The sequence below is a fragment of the Mus caroli genome, chromosome 15 (genome assembly GCF_900094665.2).
Source record: "Mus caroli chromosome 15, CAROLI_EIJ_v1.1, whole genome shotgun sequence".
Taxonomy (NCBI): domain Eukaryota; kingdom Metazoa; phylum Chordata; class Mammalia; order Rodentia; family Muridae; genus Mus; species Mus caroli.
In genome coordinates, this window is record NC_034584.1 from 6134079 (window position 1) to 6154562 (window position 20484).

Here is a 20484-nt window from a genome sequence, read left to right on the forward strand (position 1 = left end):
GAAGTTGTAGGCAATGTTCATGTAGAACCAACATCACATAGCTCACCTCCTGTGCTTCATGGGCCATTAGCTGATCCATCAACAATCTCCGTCGTCTTTTTTCCCTTTGCTCGCGTGCGAAAGCATCTTCTTCTAGGCGTTTCTGGATCTTTTTAATGTAGTCATCATCTGAATAAGTGTTGAGCAGTTCTGCAGTTGTCTGGTCTGTTGTTTCTAAAGAAGTCTTGGATGCACTAAAGGTAACAGATTCTTGTTAGATTTTAACACAGTGTGATCACATGTCCCTTCTTTGAAATATTAAAGACTCCTGAGAAAGCTGCTCTGAATTCTTTGTTAATTTGTGAGTACAAGCATTGGATAAATGTGGAAGCTGTAGCCTACTGCTGAGTCCAGTTTCTTTATATCACTTTTAGATCTGTCCCTCTGAGATCCTTAGCATAGCTTTTTTTTTTTCCCTTAAGCTTATCTCTTCTCAGATCTTATGCTCTGCTAACTAGAGACTGGCTTCTCTCCTGCATCTTTCCACTGGCCTCTAGTTTCTTCTGTTTTAAGTCAACAGGAGGTAAACTGTAGATAATCTAATGTCAGGGCAGATGCCTCAATGACAATATACTAGATATGGAGAACACAGTTCCTCTGTGGATGGTCCCATTTACAGCTACTCTGTTCTCCCTCACAGTGGTGCTGGCTACTCTTAAGTCCTCCCAAATGGGCATATGGCTTCCTAGGGCAGTGGCCCAGTCTTTGCTAGGAACTTAGCAGCTGAAAGTTGGCCCTACCTTCCATGACTCAGCAGAGGTCTGACCTTGTATAAGGACAGGTCTTCCCAAAAGATGAGCACCAAAGTTCAGTGAAATAAATGGTCCCTCAGCATGAAATTCATAGCCCTTTGAAATTTATCATTAAAAATGAAAGAAACATTTTGTGTGTGTAGTAACTGAGTAATCAATTCTCATCTGCATATGTCTTTAAGAAGCCATTAGAATGGCACAGTAGAGCTGTATAAAATATATAATAATGCTACTTGCCAAGGGATAATGAGTTTATGTTATGAATTATCATTTTTACATTTTCACTAGTACATTTAATTTAGACTATAAGAGAATTTATTTCAAAAAACAAAAACGCATGTTACTAATGTGTCATAACTAAACAGTCATCAATGTTTACATAGGCAGAAATCCTCCTACAAAAGCAAGTTTTGTGTGAGATTAATACATAGTTGTTACATAGATCCTATGAGATTCTAGATCATAATTTGTAGATTTGTTGCTCCCAGATAAATTTTGAACTCATGAGACATTCTTTTCTTGTTCTCCACACAAACAGTTGGTGGGCTAAATTTCAATAATATTTTCAATAACAAGAACATTATTAAATTTATATCAATATTTTATTTATTAAATAATATATTAAATGCTCATTTTAATTAATTTTATTTTAAATAATAAATGTTAATCTTTATCAAATACCAAAGTTATTAAATATTAAAATATCATTTATTTTTTATTGGTTATTTTATTTATTTATATTTCAAATGTTATCCCCATCCCAGTTTCTCCTCCACAATCCCCCTTATCCTCCCTCCCCCTGCCTCTATGAGAGTCCTACGTCACCTGCCTACCTGCTCCTGCCTCAGCGCCCTAGTGTTCCCCTATCCTCAATCATCAAGTCTCCACAGGATCAAGGGGCTCCCTTCTCAGGGATGCCAGATAATCCTCTGCTACATATCTAGCTGGAGCTATGGGTATCCCTGTGTACTCTTGGTGGTTTAGTCCCTGGGAGCTTGGGGGGGGGGGTCTCGTTGGCTGATATTGTGGTCTTCCTATGAAGTTACAAACCCCTACAACTCCTACATTCTTTCCTCTAACTTCTCCATTGTGGTCACCACACTCAGTTCAATGTTTGACTATGTATATCTGCATCTGTTTTGACCTGGCTCTGGCAGAACCTCTCAGGGGACAGCTATACCAGGCTTTTGTCAGCAATCAATTTTTGGCATCAGCAATAATGTCTGGGTTTGGTGTCAGCAGATGGGATGGATGCCTAGGTGGGGCAGGCCCTGGATGGCCTTTCCTTCAGTTTCTGCTCCACTCTTTGTCACTGAGTTTCCTTTTGACAAGAGGAATTCTGGATTAATATTTTTAAGGTGGGTGGGTGGCACCATCCCTCAACCGGGGACCGTGCCTATCCATTGAATATGGTCTCTAGAGGTTCTATACCCTTTGTTGGTATTTCAGCTAATGTCTTCCCTATTGGGTCCTGGGAAACTCTTGGGTCCCTAGCATCAAGGTGGGGGAGGGTGTAGTTCAGATACTGGAGGAGATGGGGGAAAAGTACAGAGGGTCGGGAATTTGTAGGTGTGTAGCAGTGGGGGTAGCCATATTATTATATCTATAACAAAACTGAATCATAATAATACTTTCAAATGCTAGTATAAAACACTAAGATTCTAAGTATTTTATCCACAGGCACCCCAGGCCTGGTTGCAATCTGTCACTTGGAGGAATTAAGGATAAACTGTGTTACAATTCAATACACTGAAGGTCAAAAGCAGAGCTGATTTTAGCTTATTGAGATTTAATACAATCATGGTGGCCCAGAACTGTAATCTCAGCAATTGGGAGGTATAGGTAGACTAATTTCAGTGAGAACATTTCCATCCTGGTTAACATTAGTGAATTTCATGCCATTCAGTCCTACATAGTGGACTCCCATCTCCAAAAGTAAATAAGCAAACCATTTGGGACAGTTACAAAAACATTTTTAAAAGGTTAGTATAATTACACACCTGTGGAAATTCAGGTGATCATTCAGTAAAATTCTTATTATTCTTTCATCTAAATGTGTTATTACAAAGGTTCTATCCTAGATTAAATATAGGCTAGCAGCTTCCTAAACACTGTGTATATGCTGCCAATAATCTAGTTCATGGATTTTGTGTTATTAATGAGTCAACCTATTCACTCCTTCATCCACCCACCCGTGCACCCATCAACCTGATAGCTATCAAAGACTCCCAGTCGAAGGCAAAAATGAGATGGAAATGTGGCATGCCCCAGTTCAAGCATCGTGTTGTAACCTATAAATACATATTAATCAAAATACTTTAATCAAAACTTAAAATTATATTGGATGGCATAAAAATGCTGGGTCTTGTGATTAGATTGTTTGATTAATGTCCATGCATCAAGTTATCACAACATATTAAATTATAAAGCTAAAATGGTTTTAAAAATACATTATTAAAAATAAATTTCTATGGTAATTCAATTCAAGATACATTCATTTTATTATATGTGTGTGTCTTGAAAACAGTGGTTGTATTTTATTGATAGCTGATTGTTTACCAAACACTTGTAGGGACTAATAAGTTTTATGCTGTAATTAGCAGTGTAGAAATGTTGTCAAATATGTATTTAGAGAATTATGTGGTAAATGTTTTTAACCAAATACCAAAAATAGAGCATCCAATGAAGCTCAGCTAAGTAAACAGATGGATGATAATATTTATTATTTGCTTTGTTGTTTGTTTGTTTGTTTGTTTTAAACACCAAATGGACAGCATACATGTTAGGGGGCAACCATGGGGCTTTCACATTGCTAGAAGTAAAACTTTTCATTTTTTCCACAAAAGGAAAAGAATGTGCTTTGCTGTGACATCCTTGTCTTTGAAGGACTTTTCAGGTCTGGGCAGTGAAAGAGGAGGCTACTAAAACTGTTGTTTGGGTTCATGCTGTCTGTACATAGAAATTCATTCTCTTTCTCTTTCTCTCTCTCTCTCTCTCTCTCTCTCTCTCTCTCTCTCTCTCTCTCTNTNNNANACACACACANANACACANANACNNCANANACNNCACACACACACACACACACACACACACACACACACAGTGGCTATCAATTTGAGAGTGAGGGAAATGGGAGGAAGTAGAGGTAGGGTACCTGGGAAGGGCTGGAGGGAAAAATAGGAAAGAAGAAAGTGGTGTAATTCAACAATAATTTTAAAATATATTACAAAACTTTTAACACTGTAACAAGCTAGTATTAAATTTCTAGATGATTCCAGAACATTCTCACCTAAAAATTCAAAGTGAATTTTAAAAGCAGTTACTTATAGAAAGGCTTTAAAAGGTCCATCATCTAATAACTTTTCTCTGGATTGAGCCTCCAGCCCCCTGACATCCTATACTGCCACTCTGAGATGTTGGACTCTCCATTCTATGCCCACTTCCAAGTTTCCTTGGAAATTTCTGGAGAGATTAAATTGAACCTTCTGGGGAAACATCAACAACACTAAAACCAAAACCAAAATCAAAACAAAACAAAACAGAAAGGAATAAAAAAAAAAAAAAAGAAATGGCCCACACAAAGGACCTCCCATACTTGTGGATCAGCAGAATCAATACATGAGAGTGGTTACATTACATTATCAAAAGCAACATACAGTTTCTGGATGGTTACCACCAAAGTTCCAGTGGCGTTCTTCATAGAACTAGGAAAGATTACAATGTTCATGAAGATTCAAGATACCCAAAGCAATCTGATAAAAGGGGGAAATTCTGACAGTATTTTAATACCTGATCTCAAATTACAAGTCAGAGATACAGTAACAGATCCACCATGATAAGGCACATAAACAAATAAGCATAGTGGGATAAAATATAGTATTCAGAAATGGATGCATGCAGCTACAACCACTTGGGTTTTGATGAAGGCACAAAGCTTGTGCTGGAGGAAAGATGGTCTCTTCTGCAAATACTGCAGCTCATGTAAATATCCACAGGGAAAGAGTCAGACTTTAAAAATAGATCAAAGAGTGTAATCTAAGACTCAAAATGTGAAATTACCAGGGAACAAGTAAAGGTAAGAATTCATTTTCAAGGATTCAATAGTCCAGGAAAGAGTGCCAATAACCGACAAATGGGAATGAATGAGTTTCAAAAGCTCCTGTGTGGTGGGAGAGACAATAAACGATGAAGAGACAAGGACAGCGTTGCTGATCTTCCTTGTCACCTATGTACTTTGGAGTATTCTGCTTTTACAGGACAGAGACAAAGATGATAAAGGGCATGCAGATCAAGGTAGGGCATCTGGAATTTGTGCAGAGGGTAGGAGAAGGAAAATATGAATATTTTCCATTTTATTGAAAATTTTCAATACCTGACCATTTTACTACTTGTTTTCTGATTTTTCACCCCTCCCTGGGCTCTGAATTCCCTCACTGAGAACCATTGAACTGGAGCTGAAGTCTGTTGTTAACTTGGCGGAAGTCTCCCTTCATATGGAATTCTTTCACATTCTGGAAGACGTTTTTTTTTTTTTTTTTTTTTTTTCTCTTTTTTATTGGATATTTTATTTATTTACATTTCAAATGTTTTCTCCTTTCTAGGTCTCCCCTTCAGAACCCCCTATGCCATCCCCTCTCCCTCTGTCTCTATGAAGGTGCTCCCCCACCCACCTATTCATTCACGTCTCCTGACCCTGGCATTCCCTACACTGGGACATCGAACACCCTCAGGCTCAAAGACATCTACTCCCACTGATGTCCAACAAGGCCATCCTCTGCCACATATGTGGATGAAGCTATGGGTCCCTCCATGTGTACTCTTGGGTTAGTGGTTTAGTCCCCAAGAGCTCTGGGGTGGGGTCAGGCAGGGTGTCTAGAAAACCCTACACTGCATCTAGAGTAGTAGTATTTAATAGGCTATATTCAAGGACCTACAATAAGAAATAAAGGGGTATGGAATATATTCATATTTCGGTAAATGAAACTATTAAAGGGCATAATTTATAGAAGAAACAAAATTGCATAACAATTGATGAGAAACCATATTCAATAACACTTTATTGCTATAATCTGTAATAAACACAGAGAACCTGACATGAAAGAAACCAAACTAAAGTCCAACCAAGGCTTTCTCAGGGCACTTTTAAATTAGTGGAACACTTTTAGTAAATGTTTAAAAAAATGGATGTGAACTCAACAAAATAAACAGCCCAGAAAAATAAACTGACTTTTCATTTCATGATACCCACATTTGCATGGCAGATCAAAGTTGTTAATGGATAAATAATCTGCATTTTAAGTCATGTTACATAAACCATTCATAAATATTCAGAGGTTCTTCATAGCACTGACTATGTGTTTGAGAAGGAAAACATACCCTACCTTTCCTTAATTTGGAGATCCTTTTTAATTAGTGCTTCAAATTTCTTAATCTCATTGGCCACGTCCTTTAAAGAAAATTCACCATCAGTTTTCTGCCTTGAAAAGCCACTGAGAAATTTCATCATGTTCAATCAGTTTTAAAAGGTGACTCATAGTACTAATTCAAAATAATTAAGTGCCAAGATAAGACAAGCTGAAATACTTTTATAACTGTGATTTGTTCTTTTAGATGAGGTTACCCTAAAGCAATATAGAAATTGTCTCACCCAAATCACTTATTTCATGATTCTCTCCTGTTGTTTCAAAAATGTGTGTGTGTGTGTGTGTGTGTGTGTGTGTGTGTGTGTGTGTATGCGCGAGTGTGTAGGAGGACAACCTCCCATTTCACTTCTTTCTTCAATCTTGTTTTATTCGAGGTCACTTGTTTTCTGCTGGGAATTATACTGTCTCTGGTCCTCTCTCAAAACATGTGTACTGGATTACATACACAGACATGTTTGCTTATTGGTGCAGTTAGTTTAACCATAGAGCCATCTCTGGAGAAGGAAGAGTCTTATTTTAATAGTGCACCAAAGGATGCGAATGTAATTGACACTGATCAGCGTCCAGGCACATGTTTTTAAAATATAAATATTTCTTACAGGTGTATGTGTTGCCTGTTTTAAACACTTCCCATGCAACCTAACTTACTCTATAACCTTTTTCTCTAAATAATTTCAGCTTGTGCTTATGTAACTATAAAAACTTTATTATAAATCTTCAAAAACTCAGGGAAATTTAGTTGCTTAATACAAAAATGGAGGTAGAAAAGTATGTGGATAATATGCTTTAAAATCCAAATCTAAAATATTTTATTCGAGTTTCATAAATGGTACATAGATCAATACAAAATGCCATGGGCTTAGGGATGAGAGATCTTGGTCAATGTCTCCTTAAGCGGCACCCATCGCTACAGTAAAATGGATCAGCATCTAGACTTCAGTTCACTTTACATTTATAAAGGAAGGCATTAACACAGAACCGAGAGGACACAGTCAATAAGAAGTGAAGTGACAGTCCAGATCTTGAGTGATGGTAATTATTGTTACCTTTCTTAGGTCAACAAAGAATGGAAGCAATCAGTAGTTATTACCACAACATAGTATTACTTTCCCATGACATAATTAGATTTTATCCTATTGGAATGTTGACAATCGGTGTGGTCTAGTAAACTATATCTCCAGTGCAGGTATTTTAATTTAAAATGTTTTAACAGCAACAAGACAATTAACATTTCTGGGATTTATAAGAAGCCACATTGCATGGTAAAGGAGAAAGGTGTGTTCCCGACAATTACCTAATTTAGCAGACTAACTATAAACACAGGAGTCCAAGTAGAAACCCCAACATTGGGAACTTTATCTCCCTTGGGCTCAAGCTACACCCTGCTACTAAGCAAACAAGAGTTTTGAAAAAAAAAAAAATAAGAACCTTTGGAAGATCTCTCCTGCTCATTGCAGAGAGGGCATTTCCCTATTAAGAGAAACACAAGACAAGAGACCATCACTTACCTCTGCCTCCTTTTTCTTTTTCATCAGTTTTTGAGCCTCAATAGCTTTCAAAGTACGGTTGGATTCAGGCTTGGGGATCTGTATAATGGCTGCCTGGATTTTGGCCATTATCTCATTTTGTCGTCTTCTGTTTAAGCGTTGCTGAGTATGGCATACACATTAATTTATTCATTCAGCTTGTCAAAATAATAAGAATGTAACATATATACAGATACACAAATATGTAAGTTATCTGTTGAAAATTTCAGAACTTAGCAATTAACAAATGCACAAGGTGTCACAATTGTGTACTATTAGAAAGACAATCGGCGCTATTTACATTGAAAATTATGATGCTAAACACAACATTGATAAACTAAAATTATGACTAAATAATGTATGTATTGCTATTATGTGCATTGGTACAAGAATAGTCATGTGCTTTAAATATAAAAATATTATAGTTCATTATCCATGCACATTCATGACCAGCCCAAATATGAGAATTCTTTCTCTGAGGAAGCCCCCAAGGACTCTATAGACCCAATAGCTGCCACTAGCAAAGTCAACTTCTCCAGACCAATCTACCTATACACATGAGTTCAGGAGAAACCTCAACTACTGGCCTGACACCAAAACACAAAGCATGGTGGGATTATATCTCAAGACAGGCAGTACTGAGTTTAAGGACAATATAAAAAGAATGGTGTGATTGAAAGAGAAATGTCTAAAATATATATTATTAAATATTTTAAAACTAAACATCTAATTGGATGTGGTGGCTCACGCCTTTAATCCCAGCACTCGGGAGGCAGAGGCAGGCGGATTTCTGAGTTTGAGGTCAGCCTGGTCTACAAAGTGAGTTCCAGGACGGCAAAGGCTACACAGAGAAACCCTGTCTGGAAAAAAACAAAAACCAAAAACCAAAAAACAAAAACAAAAAAACTAAACATCTTATGAAAATGATAAATGTTTTTATTACTAAAGCATTGCATTAGAACTGAATTCCTTAATTTCTATATCCAAGGAAAATTACATTAAAAAGCAGAAGTTATCATTTTATCATTTCTATTTCACTTTCTGAAGATGTGAATTTCTACTGCATTGCCATATGTTTATTTCATGTGGATTTCTATTTCATCACCCTATGTTTATTTTCTTTTTCTTAAGAAAATAGGGAGACCACAGGCAGGCTTCGTCACTTGTCTTGTTTATTTCCTATGGCCATGTTTCACAATCTCTCTTCCATATAATTCACAATATCCTACAGTCCTTGACTTTTCTTTTTTTGAGGTTTCCTGCATTATACTTGGCTTTCCACACCTGAACTAGCTGGTTCAATGCACATGAGTCCCAGTTCTTGACCTCAACATAGACATTGCACTTAGAATCCCCTGTCTCTGCTACGCAGAAGCACTGAAGAGTGATTCTGTCCTCTGGAAACTAACAGAAGAAGAAGCTCAGTCCATCCAGGATATATTACCTTCTTGACATACTAATCAATTTAAAAAGCAAGTTTCAAATATAACAGGGAGAGCAATAATTCCATTGCCTGTAGTTAGCACACTCTCTGCATCTGGCCATTTGAAATTCTCTTAAAAGTCTTTAATGATTTGATGATGTTTTCCCTCTCATGTCTTTAAAGACATAGATCATTAAAGACTTTTTTTTTTCAAAGAGGTCTTTAGAATCAGCAGCAACTTACACAAAGCAATAGCTAAGGACAGTGAAGATAAGATGTTTCACATAGTTGGATAGGGAAGCAATCAGAGAAGTAACCCCCTATAATAAATGTAGCAGGATATAGAGACAGGGGCATTGCAGAGAATAGGATAGAATGGGGCATGGGGGAAATGTCCCTCCTGTCTTCCACAGGGATGTAAGGATTGAGCTCCTTCGGCCAGTAGGGTAGCTAGTAGCAAATTCTTTCCCAAAGGAACTGAGGACAGATTTCATTCAGTGAAGAAAGTTGTCCTATTAGGTAGTTGATAGCTCTCAGCCACAGGGGCAGGGAGAGTGAGTGGGAAACAAGACGGGAGGGAGGGAGGGAGGGAGGGTGTGGTGAGGCAACGCAAGGTCATGCATCATGCCATGCAAACTATCCATGCTGCTGCGTATGCAATGTGTGCTTACTACAGGCAGAAATAACCACCAGGTATACTAGGTGTTAATGAATTTTCAGGAAGAAAATAAATGATCTATGGAACCTTTTCGATATTAAAGTGTCTTTGCTCTTCCTCAAGTTTTTGAATTTTTTCAAACTTCTCAAAATTCATTCGGGCAAGATCTTCTTTCATTTGTTTACACTTTTCTTGAAACCTGCATGTAACCCGCATCAGATTGAAATCGGTTTGCCGTGGTATCAGGTTTTTAAGTCTCTAGATGAAGAAAGCATTTCAAAGGTTTTGGTTACTGGAGACTAAAAGGTGTGCTGGCATAGCAATCATATATATTTTGTATTGAAATGAAGTTTATACACATCATCACTTTTGATAATTAAATTAAAAACTATGTCATTTATGTTAACCACTAAAATCTTTAATTGTGCGTTGACAACAAAATGATATTTATATTCATTCTTACAAAATGGTGTCATATATATTTACATTTTGCCTGCTCTTGACTTCCTTCCTTTTTCCTTAATCAAAGACCTCTTTCCTTTTGGTCCTCATACCACATCCCGTTCTTCTCCACTCTTTTCCTCCACTAACTGTTGTCTCTCTTTCTATAATATGTGTGTTATACCTCCCTTAAACTCCTATTCCCCAGCTACTGCTTGACTGTCATATCTCCATGTGTCATGAGAAGCTATTCTGTGCTCTCTTTCACCCCATCTTTAAATCACTATGATATATACCACAATACAGAAACATTTTTTCCTTCCTAGCATGCAAACGTGAAGTTCATGGAGGCTTTCTCAACGTCATCTCTGTGCAAGCACTTGGGATAAAATCGGGACTCAATAAATGTCTATACATTGTATAACTGACTCTGGAAGGCCTCACAGCTCATTGCACACTGTCTTCAATAGGCTACATAAAAGTCCAGTGTCATAGCAGGCAGAAAAATAAATCATCCTCATCTGTACAGCTGGGAGAAGAAAGGGAGGCGTTTCTCAGTGATTGACTGGAGTCAACCAAGCTGGGACATTGAAGAAGAATCCAGCACCGAGCTGCTTAGCTTAACGCCTAATCTGCCTGCCTGTGATTTCTCATTTTACTTTGCTCCCAGACTAGTGCAGGTATCCAATTAAAGTAGAGCAGTTTGAAATTGGAGCTAGCAAACTAAAAAGTGCTAACAATTCATCAAAACACATTTTCCTGAATATTTACAATGCTCAAGTATTTTCCTAGGCATTAGAGGCACCCACATCTTAAGAACAAAGGGCAAACTCATGAGGAATGGGTAGCACCAGGAGATTAACACCAAGGCTTCACTTATTTCAAGGAAGAGTCTATGCGAGCTGGGTAGACAGCAGAGGTGAGAAAGATGTTTGGGAAGGAGGAGATATGAGATTGGGATGTTTGGGTGGGAGAAAGGACAAGAATAGTCTAAACATAGTCAAAGACACCCAGTCAATAGACACAAGAAATTGCCATTGTGCTGAGCAGTACAAAGAAGTAATTTTGAAACTGTTTGGTGACTGTGGAGTTTGCCATCAGATGGGGATACAATGTATATAAAGCTGAAGAAGTCTGTGCTGAAGAGCCCTACGATCTAGCAGAAGGCCTGATGTTCTAGCAAGTTGCTGCAGTGGCCCCCTGGGGAAATCTTAGGCAACATAGTAGCAGGAAAACATGCAGAGGAAAAGAGCAGTTATGAAAACTAATGGTATATATAAAGACTAAGGCAGTTATATTTACAGATAATTTATGAAATTATCTACTGGACAATAAAAGGCATGCTGACATTGACACAGATAATTTAGAAGATAATTTATGAAAGAGTAAAAGGTATGCTAACATTGCAATCATACAAATTTCTGTATTAAATATAACACACAATAATGGTGTATACACACCATCACTGTTGGTAATTAAAATAAATTAAAAACTACGTCATTCATGTTGATCACTAAAATCTTTAATTGTGTGTGGACAAAAAAATTAATGAAAAAGGGCATGCATTTAGAAGAGAACAAGGGAGTATATTGAATAGTTTGGAGTGAGAAAAAAGAATGGAGAAATTATGTAATTTCAAAAATAGAAGAGGAAAAAGTTCTGGGAAAGAGGGGCAGACTTGGATAAGTTATCTGTAGTGTGACTAGGAAGCAGGGAGATGGCAAGGGTAGATGAACAAATTAAAGACATTAGCATAAAATAACACCCAGAAGGGCCAGTAACACAAATAGCCTCAACTGAGCATCTCCAAGACTACAATCTCACAGCCAGTCTGCAGCAACACCAGCTTTTCTCCTGGGAATGCCTATTCCGTGTCTTTTTCTACCTACCTCTCGAAAAGCCTCACTTTTGAGGGTCTGAAGCCTCAAGTTTGTCTGGGGTTGCATGGTTTGTATCTCTAGTCCAGTCAGCCCTGTTTTCTTCTTTTTCTGAAGAGCAATGTACAACTGATACAGAAGTTTAGTTGCTGCCCCAGGCTTCTCTGTGATGATGCTTTGAGCCACATTCTGATCAAACTGCACACCCAGCAGGTGAAGTGTTGGTTGCAAGCGGGAGAAATTATTAAGTTTGGCTGTTGAACCCCTAAAGGTGACAATACGTTCATAATTACACATTAACGGCAAATGAAAAGCAAATACCCAATGTCAGAAGTATTATGATACGATACTCTGAATTATCCCAACTGCCCTTAGATGCTTCCTTTTTCTTAAACGACTCTGTAATGAAAATGCCTGGGGATATTTTTCCCCATTGGCTATGTTTATCTAAACTTTATTTTTCTTGAAATAATTTAAAACTTATTAATTTTATATAGTTCATGCTGTAAATTGACAATAAAATTTAGTATAGGAGATAAGTACTAAGACAGACAAATATATGCTGCTCAGTGGATAAAAAGACAATAGCTTTAAAAACTACATTTTATTCCAAGGCAAACTTGCAATACAAATTTCCATTGTATTAAGTTATCATTTATTATTGCTAATATCTTAAGTTAATCCTAAATTTTAACTTGACAATAGTTCTTTCATAAACTCTCAACATTATTTAACTGAATCATGTTATCTATGGAAATCATTCTGTTACCCTTCAATATGTAGTTTGTAGTAATTCTTTGATATGAAGAAAATCTAAAATTGGAAATTTTATTATTTTTCATTATTTAATTTCAACATGGCCTCAAAATTTAAGAATCTAATTAATTAATTAACTTTCTCCATCGATTAATATTCTATTAAATAAGCATATTATTAAGGGTATACATGATAATTAAGTCTAATTAATTTCAAAATTTTATTGATATGTGGGGCTAGAGAGACAACCTAAAGTAGCTTGCTGCACTTGCAGAGAACATGCATTTGATTCTCCACACATGCATGTCAGCCCACAGCTATCTCTAAATCCAGTTTCAGGATATCTGCATGTCATTATGTGGCCTTCATAGACACCAGGCATTCATGTGATACACATACATGCATTCAGGTAAAACCTCATGCACAGAAAGTAACTAAATGGCAATCACTGAAGTGTTAAAAAACGAACAAAATGTAGTTATTACTTTTAGGTGTTCATAGTTAATAAGAAACATATTTGAATAAAAGGCAATAAGGATTAGATGTTGCTTCAGAGATCTCAAAAGGTCTGTAACTACTAGTAATTAAAATAGGCATTCATGTCATTTTCAACTCTTGTGACTATTATCAACTCAGACCCATAAACAAGTTTTAGGCTTAGGCCTAAAACTAGTTGGGTTGGATTCTTTCAACTTTAAAAAAAAAAAAATTATACACACACACGCGCACACACACACACATACACAGTATATATACACTCTTACTCTCTTCAGACAGACAGGAGGAGGGCACTGGATCTCATTACAGATGATTGTGAGCCACCACGTGGCTGCTGAGCATTGAACTCAGGACCTCTGGAAGAGCAGTCAGTGCTCTTAACCACTGAGCCATCTCTCCAAACTTGGCCTGGATTCTTATCTTCCAACATTTAAATCCACTCTTTAATACAAAACCATTCTGAGTATACTTGAATGTAATCAAAGTGCACCCCTAAAGTTCTTCCTCTGAATTGAGAGTTGTCATGTATCTGAGTGACTGTGAAATAAAAGGATGCATAGAATCTGGTGTATATCACCCACCATGCATATTCTGAAAGATGGTAACTGAGAGTTATCTATTCAAGCTTAGGTTTGCTCATATGTTGGCTGCAGTGTTTATGGACATCATAATTCAGAAGGGAGAATACAAAGGCAATCGTGTATCAATCTCATGTCTTTCAAAGCTTAGCCCTTACCCCTACAGACAAAAGACCTGGCGCCCTCTTCTCACTTGTAGTGCGTTGCTTCCTGAATAGAGTATTTGTTATAGTCTGGTTTCCAGTTTGGTTTTAAGATGGCATTAATGAACTAAACCAACTATCAAAGGTAAAACAAGAGTTCTCCCTGGAAGATAAAATGGATGTTGTAAATTCCCAACCAGCCAAACTGTGAAGAACACAACTTAAGGAATCTCAGGAAATCCCTGATTGTTAAGATGTGTGCTCAGTCAGCACAGTAGAATAATCAGCTCTTGTTTTTGGAAACAGAAAAACAGCTGGGATGTCTTTACTCTGGAGACAGCGCATATGATGTAAACGATGACCTCTGAGGGAATAAGCATCTTGCACTGGGAAATGTTTCCTTGCCCTCTGCTTACCGTCTTTGTTTGCTAAGGGACTTAGGTCTCCTCTCCTGCTTGCCATCAGGTCACAGAATACACCTTCTCTCAGCAAAAGAAATGTGACCCTCTGGAAGATATTTCCCTCTTCACTATTTTTTTTTCCTTTTAATTGATCTGCTTCAGTGAAACTAACAGTTTTAAAGTGAATAATCCTCTCAGAGTTAGACAAGTTATTCTTAAAATTAAGTCATTTCTAAGACATGTAACTATGTCATTAGCACTGTATAAAGTACAATTTTCCTTTCAGATTAGGATAAAGATATAAAAAGTATGAGGTGATGATCATGCACCTTATCTTCGGGTTTCTACTGCTCTGATAAAAACAATGATCAAAAGCAACTTGAGGAGGGAAGGGTTTATTTTCATTTTTAAACTCCCAAATAATCGTCCATCACTGGAGGAAGTCAGGGCAGGACCTCCAGCTGGGCAGGCACCAGGAGTAACAGTAACGTAGTTTCCAGAGACAAGTGCTGCTTCCTGCCTTGCTTTTCACAGCTTGCTGGTTTCGAGCTAACATACTTCACTATCCACTGAGCATTGCTTCCAGGAACCCTGCACATGTTAAAATCTACTAAAATGGCAATACTACTATCACATAATTTAAGTAAATACTCTTTTATAGTTTAAGTCTTCTCTAGATTACAGCATAACTTCCTTGGCTATTTTCAGCGCATGCTTAAATCCATGAATAAAGTATGTTGATGTGGAAGAATCACTGTGCACCTGAAATACTGATACTGCATTAAAAATGAGACTGGAATAGTTCTTTAAAATTTCTACGGCTAATTAGGTGTAGATTTTGATACTGATATCTTGATTATAGGAATGATATTGTGATTTTACCATGGGTGAGGGACAACTTTAAGGATATTTGCAATTTGCATGTCCTAAGTTACTTTGGTTGCTATGAGAAAAATCATGACCAAAGCCACCTGCAGTGGAACATGTTTATTTGCCTTACACTTTTCAATCATAGGACATCACTGAGAAATTCAAGATAGGAGCATGAAGGTAAGAACTGGGCTGTGTTGCTTATTACTGGCTTGCTCTCTATGAAATGCTTGGCTTGCTTGCTTATTTTACCTGGGTGTCCAAAAGTGGAACCAGCTATAGTGGGCTTGGTCCTCCTGCACATCAATCAATAATAATAATAATAATAATAATAATAATAATAATAATAATAAAATGTTAAGTAAAGTTCTTGTTTCCCAGGTAACTCTACTTTATGTCAAGTTGAAAAAAAAAAACCTAACAAGAAGCTAACTTTTGTTAAACCATTTTCTAATAATTTTGGACACCTGGGTTTTGTCATTATTCTAATAAAAAATGACACAAACAAATAATCCCAACAATATTATAAGGAAAAGTATCACCCATGTATCACTGGGACAGAGAGATGGCAAGAGCGAAGTCTGCAGAAGAGAGTAAGAGGTTTCAAGAAGGCTGGAAATGCTGATGGCCCTGAAGAGGTTTTTCAAAGCGATAGTGAAAGAGAAATAACATGCAAAGCTTCATGTCTGGGTTTAAACGAGGTTGGCCCCCAGATGCTCACGTATTTGAGTGCTTGGTCCCCAGTTGTTAGAACTATTTGGAATGGATTTTTGAGTTTTGGCTTTGTTGGAGGAGGTCCGTCACTAAGGATAAGCTTTGAAGTTTCAAAAGCCCACGCATGTTCTCTGTCAAGCCATAATGACTATACACTTTAACCCTCCAGAGAAATTCTGTGAGCCCAGTAAAGTGTCAAGTTGCCTTGATCCTGGTGTCTCTTTATAGGATAGAAGAGTGATTAAGGCAGTACATGATAAAACAAAAATAGATGGTGTATGTGTAGACCAGACAAGTTTTAGTTAGAGTTCTATTAGTAGGTAAGACGCTTGAAACGTGTAACCTTTCAGAATTTACCTAAAGACTTACAAGTTCATTAATCCTCCCTCCCCCCAAAAAAAATTACTGAAATTTCACTAAACCTGCATTTGGACCTATTAGATCCTCAAGAGGTTAAAATAAACAATAACAACAACATTAACAACAACAGTAATAATTAATAACAGGGCATCCTTAACTTAAAGGACTTTGAATATGCAGTGTTGGAAACACCAAGAAACAAGCACCAAGGAGAATTCTGCAGAAACATGCAACTGTGAAATATGAGTTTCTAGTGTGCACAAAACGATAAACAGAAGTACTGGAAATCTGATTCCATGCACGTAACCACAGAGTAGTCTATGTGTTTGAGAGTATCTGAGAGCACGAATGTGAAAGAAAAAGAGTGTTTGTTACCTACCCTGGAAATCTTACACCTGGCAGCCTAATCTCCCATCTATTAGTGGTTGTAAAGGTTGTAACAAAAGGGACACGGGGACCAGCAGGTTAGGCAGAGGAAACAGCTGAGGAAAGCTGTGAAAAAGTTGTACAACAGGCCACGAGGGAGTGTGTGTGTGTGTGTGTGTGTGTGTGTGTGTGTGTGTGTGAGACAATCTCAACTCTCCTTTCAATCCTCAGGAATGGAAGGTTTGTAACACAGCGGGTTTTGTATGGATTAAAATATCCCTGTGTCCTAGAAGCTTCATAAACAAGCTTGGAGGGAAAACTACAAAGACTTTAATAGTATGAAAATATATTTACAATCTATAGCTTCTACTATGTCATAGAATCTTCCCTGTGCAGCTTGTATAGTTTATATGCATGAAGAAATGAATCACCTATGAAGAGGAGGTATCATACATTATTTGGCCCAGGGAAATTTTATCATAGGAATGTTTGCATGGGAAGTGTCAGGTTAACAGTGATTTGTGCTAAGAATGGGAGAAGAGATAGATGGAGAAGTGTTTGCTGTGTGAGTTTTACCCTCAGAATTCAAGTAAATATGCTGAGAGTACCGCACACTTGTAATTCTAGGGCTGGGAGAATGGAGACAGGAGGAATCCGGGTGCTCAACAGCCAATCACTCCAGCTTACTTGGTGAGACCCAACCTAATGAGAGACTCCATCTCAAACAAACAACAAACAAACAAGCAAAATCAATGTGGGTTGTTCCTGAGGAGTAGAAGGAGAATTGAGATTGTCCTCAGGCCTAATACACACACACACACACACACACACACACACACACACACACACACTCACATCTTTTCAGAATTTTTAAAAATGAGAAGTCAGATAGGGGCTTGTAATAATTCAAATACAGCTATTAAAGGATGTTCCCATAGATATACCTACTGACAAAATAGCAACACAAATATTAAAAGCATTACCCCCCCCCACACACACACATACTCTATTTTTTTTTTTTTTTTGGTGTATGTGGTAAGCTAGCATCCACATGTGACACAATTAATGAGGAAAGAACTTGAGACTAGTTAGGTCATGAGCCTCAGGGGAAACCTACTACTATTATTCTGTTAAATGGGCATAGTAATAAAAAAAACTCCTAGTGACATATTTCTATACCCATTGGCCAGTCTATCACTTAACCCTCATGAGAGAAAGTTCATGCTGTAGAGAGAAGCTTATACAGAGATCTACAGACAGACAGTATGAAGAGACTAATAACGTTTGAAGCACTCAGCCTCGCGCTGAGCATATCACACAGTGCCTTTCAACGTTTAGGGATCCATGCATAGAGTGGGAGAGCCAGAGATTGAGGACAATGTCAAGGCATCCAAGATACTGATAGGGTTTACATATGAAGTCACAGAGACATAGGGGACAGAAATAAGACTTGTACCAAGCAAGAGAAAATCCCAGCACAGAGAGCAGGGAGTGGGCACAAAGTCCTAATTTAACTAGAAGCTACTAGTGGTGCTGAGAGAGTAAAATCAGTTTGCTTCAGTGTCGGGACACAGGCTGGATCAAACACTTCAGGGCAGGCCTCAGCAGTAACTGGCTAACAAAAAAATGGACAAAATCTTCTTTAGTATGTGTTCTTTTTGTTCTTATTTTTAAGAGGGAGAAAGAAATCAAAGTTGAGTTGGTGGGAGGGTCTGGGAAAAGGATGGGCGAGGAAAGAATAGACTCAAAATATATAAAGTTTTTTTTTTTTTTAATAAAAAAGAACTTACTGCTTGGTCTGAAGAATAGATTTTTTTCTGCCTTTTTACCCCATTTTATTTCCACTCCTTTTTTTTTCTACTTCAAAGGCAGTCTCCAAATAGAGCAGCAGTAGCTATAAAATCCAGTAATCAACATGGAAGGCTGTCTGAAACCCCTCAGAAAAGATCCTATGGTCCGAGCCTACCACCACTTGACCTGCCTGACAGTCTGTGAAAAAAGTCATGTGTGTGTGTGTGTGCGTGTGTCCTTTTCATTGTTCACTGGATAAAGCCAAGTTTCAAGGATATTTGTACAAAGTAGTCAATCGCTCATGTTCAAGATTCTAGCTGCCTGTTTTGGTGCTATCAGCTGCTCCACACAAGAGCCTTCTCAAAACTAGACAGCTCTAAGAATGAGATGTGTGTGGAGGGGTCTGAAGCTCTCATAGTTTCTGGGCGTCAATCTATAAATTAACATAGATTATTTTTATAGATTAAGCTAATCTATAATTGTGCAAGTATGTGGGTTTCCGAAAAGATTTGAGGATTCAAAACACGTCATGTCTTTAGCCAGGTTAAAGTATTGCTACCAGGGGAGGCAGTGAGGAAGAAAGAACTAGAAATTTCCAAAGCAAACTTTGTTTCAACACTCTCACAGAATCGCTCAGCAAATGACAACTTGTCAAAATGTACACTAACTGATAACTAAGCTGTCAGATAGAGGATATAGGTACTAAACCTGGCAAAGAACAGAGACTACAGAATCCATCCCAGTAAATCATAATGGAAACCAAAGAGCAGCTGAAATTGCATGCACAGCAGATAGCAAGGATAGCCAAAAATGTGGACATTCGAGTTTGCACATGTGGTGCTTTGAGTGAGATCTTCCTCATTAGACTGGGGCATTTGAATTCCTGGTCCCCAGGTGCTGGCTCTTTGCAGTGGATTAAGAGATGTAGTCACTGGGATCCAGCTTTGAGGTTTCAAAAGACTTACTCTATTTTGAGTTAGGTCTCCCTGCTCCTTGCTTGTGGATCAAGATGTGACTCTCAGCAGCTGCTCTAGCACCATGCCTGCCTGCCTGCCTACCTGCCTGCCTGCCTGTCTGCTGCAGCGCTCCCCACTCTGGTAATGATGGACTCATCCACCTGGAATTATAATCCTAAAATAAACTCCTTTAAAAGTTGCCTCAACCATGGTGTTTTTAAAACAGCAATAGATAAATAACTAAACAACATATTATATTATTTTCCATATCTAATAATAATTCCCACACATTCAGACAAAATAGTATCCATACATAAGAAGACCCAGTAGAAGCTCTCTGATGAAGCAAGCAAAAGACTTTAGAATGGATATTAAAATATTTTAAAAGCTAAAAGAAACAATTTTTAATTAGAGTGAGACAAAAGCCTCAGCAATAAAGAAATAAAAATTATAAAAATAGGAACCAAAAAGAACATTGGAGTTAAGATTTACTAATCAAAGTTGCCCAGCTAGTGAGGTTAATGGAGATCAAGACTCAAGAGTTATGCTGGAATGAAATGTTCACTATGAAAGAGTTCAACTATAGGTTTAAGTGGACAGAAAAAAAAAAGAATAAAAAACCTCAAAGGTATATCCACTGAAATTATTCAGGAATAAAACAATAAGAAGAGAAGTGAGCACAAATTCAAAATACCAAACTCACAAGTAATCAAAAAATAATTAAATTGGAATGAAACAAAATGAAAAAAAAAATGTGCCTCAAGATCAGACATAACAAAGTTATAATTCAAATTACACAATAGGAAAAATATTTGCAAATCATTCGTCTGACAAGGAACATGTCTTAGAATTTGAAAATAACATAAAACAATAAAAATACAAGCTGATTTAAAAATGTACAATATCAAAGTA

General features: G+C 37.4%; 1 protein-coding gene across 3 annotated transcripts in view; it reads right to left on the reverse strand.

Moving 5' to 3' along the window:
- The window catches only part of Spef2 (sperm flagellar 2), a 163231-nt gene that overhangs the window by 132616 nt on the left and 10131 nt on the right, over positions 1-20484 (reverse strand). For 2 of the 3 annotated variants that reach the window (XM_021183946.2, XM_029469388.1), the window contains exons 3-6: positions 12152-12404; positions 7723-7863; positions 6173-6237; positions 47-233 (exon numbers count right to left, since the gene is read on the reverse strand). In XM_021183946.2, the coding sequence (XP_021039605.1) occupies positions 47-233; positions 6173-6237; positions 7723-7863; positions 12152-12404 (646 nt within the window). Of the gene's footprint in view, positions 1-46; positions 234-6172; positions 6238-7722; positions 7864-9908; positions 10080-12151; positions 12405-20484 lie in introns of all 3 variants that reach the window. The other variant, XM_021183947.2, reaches the window with a different exon arrangement.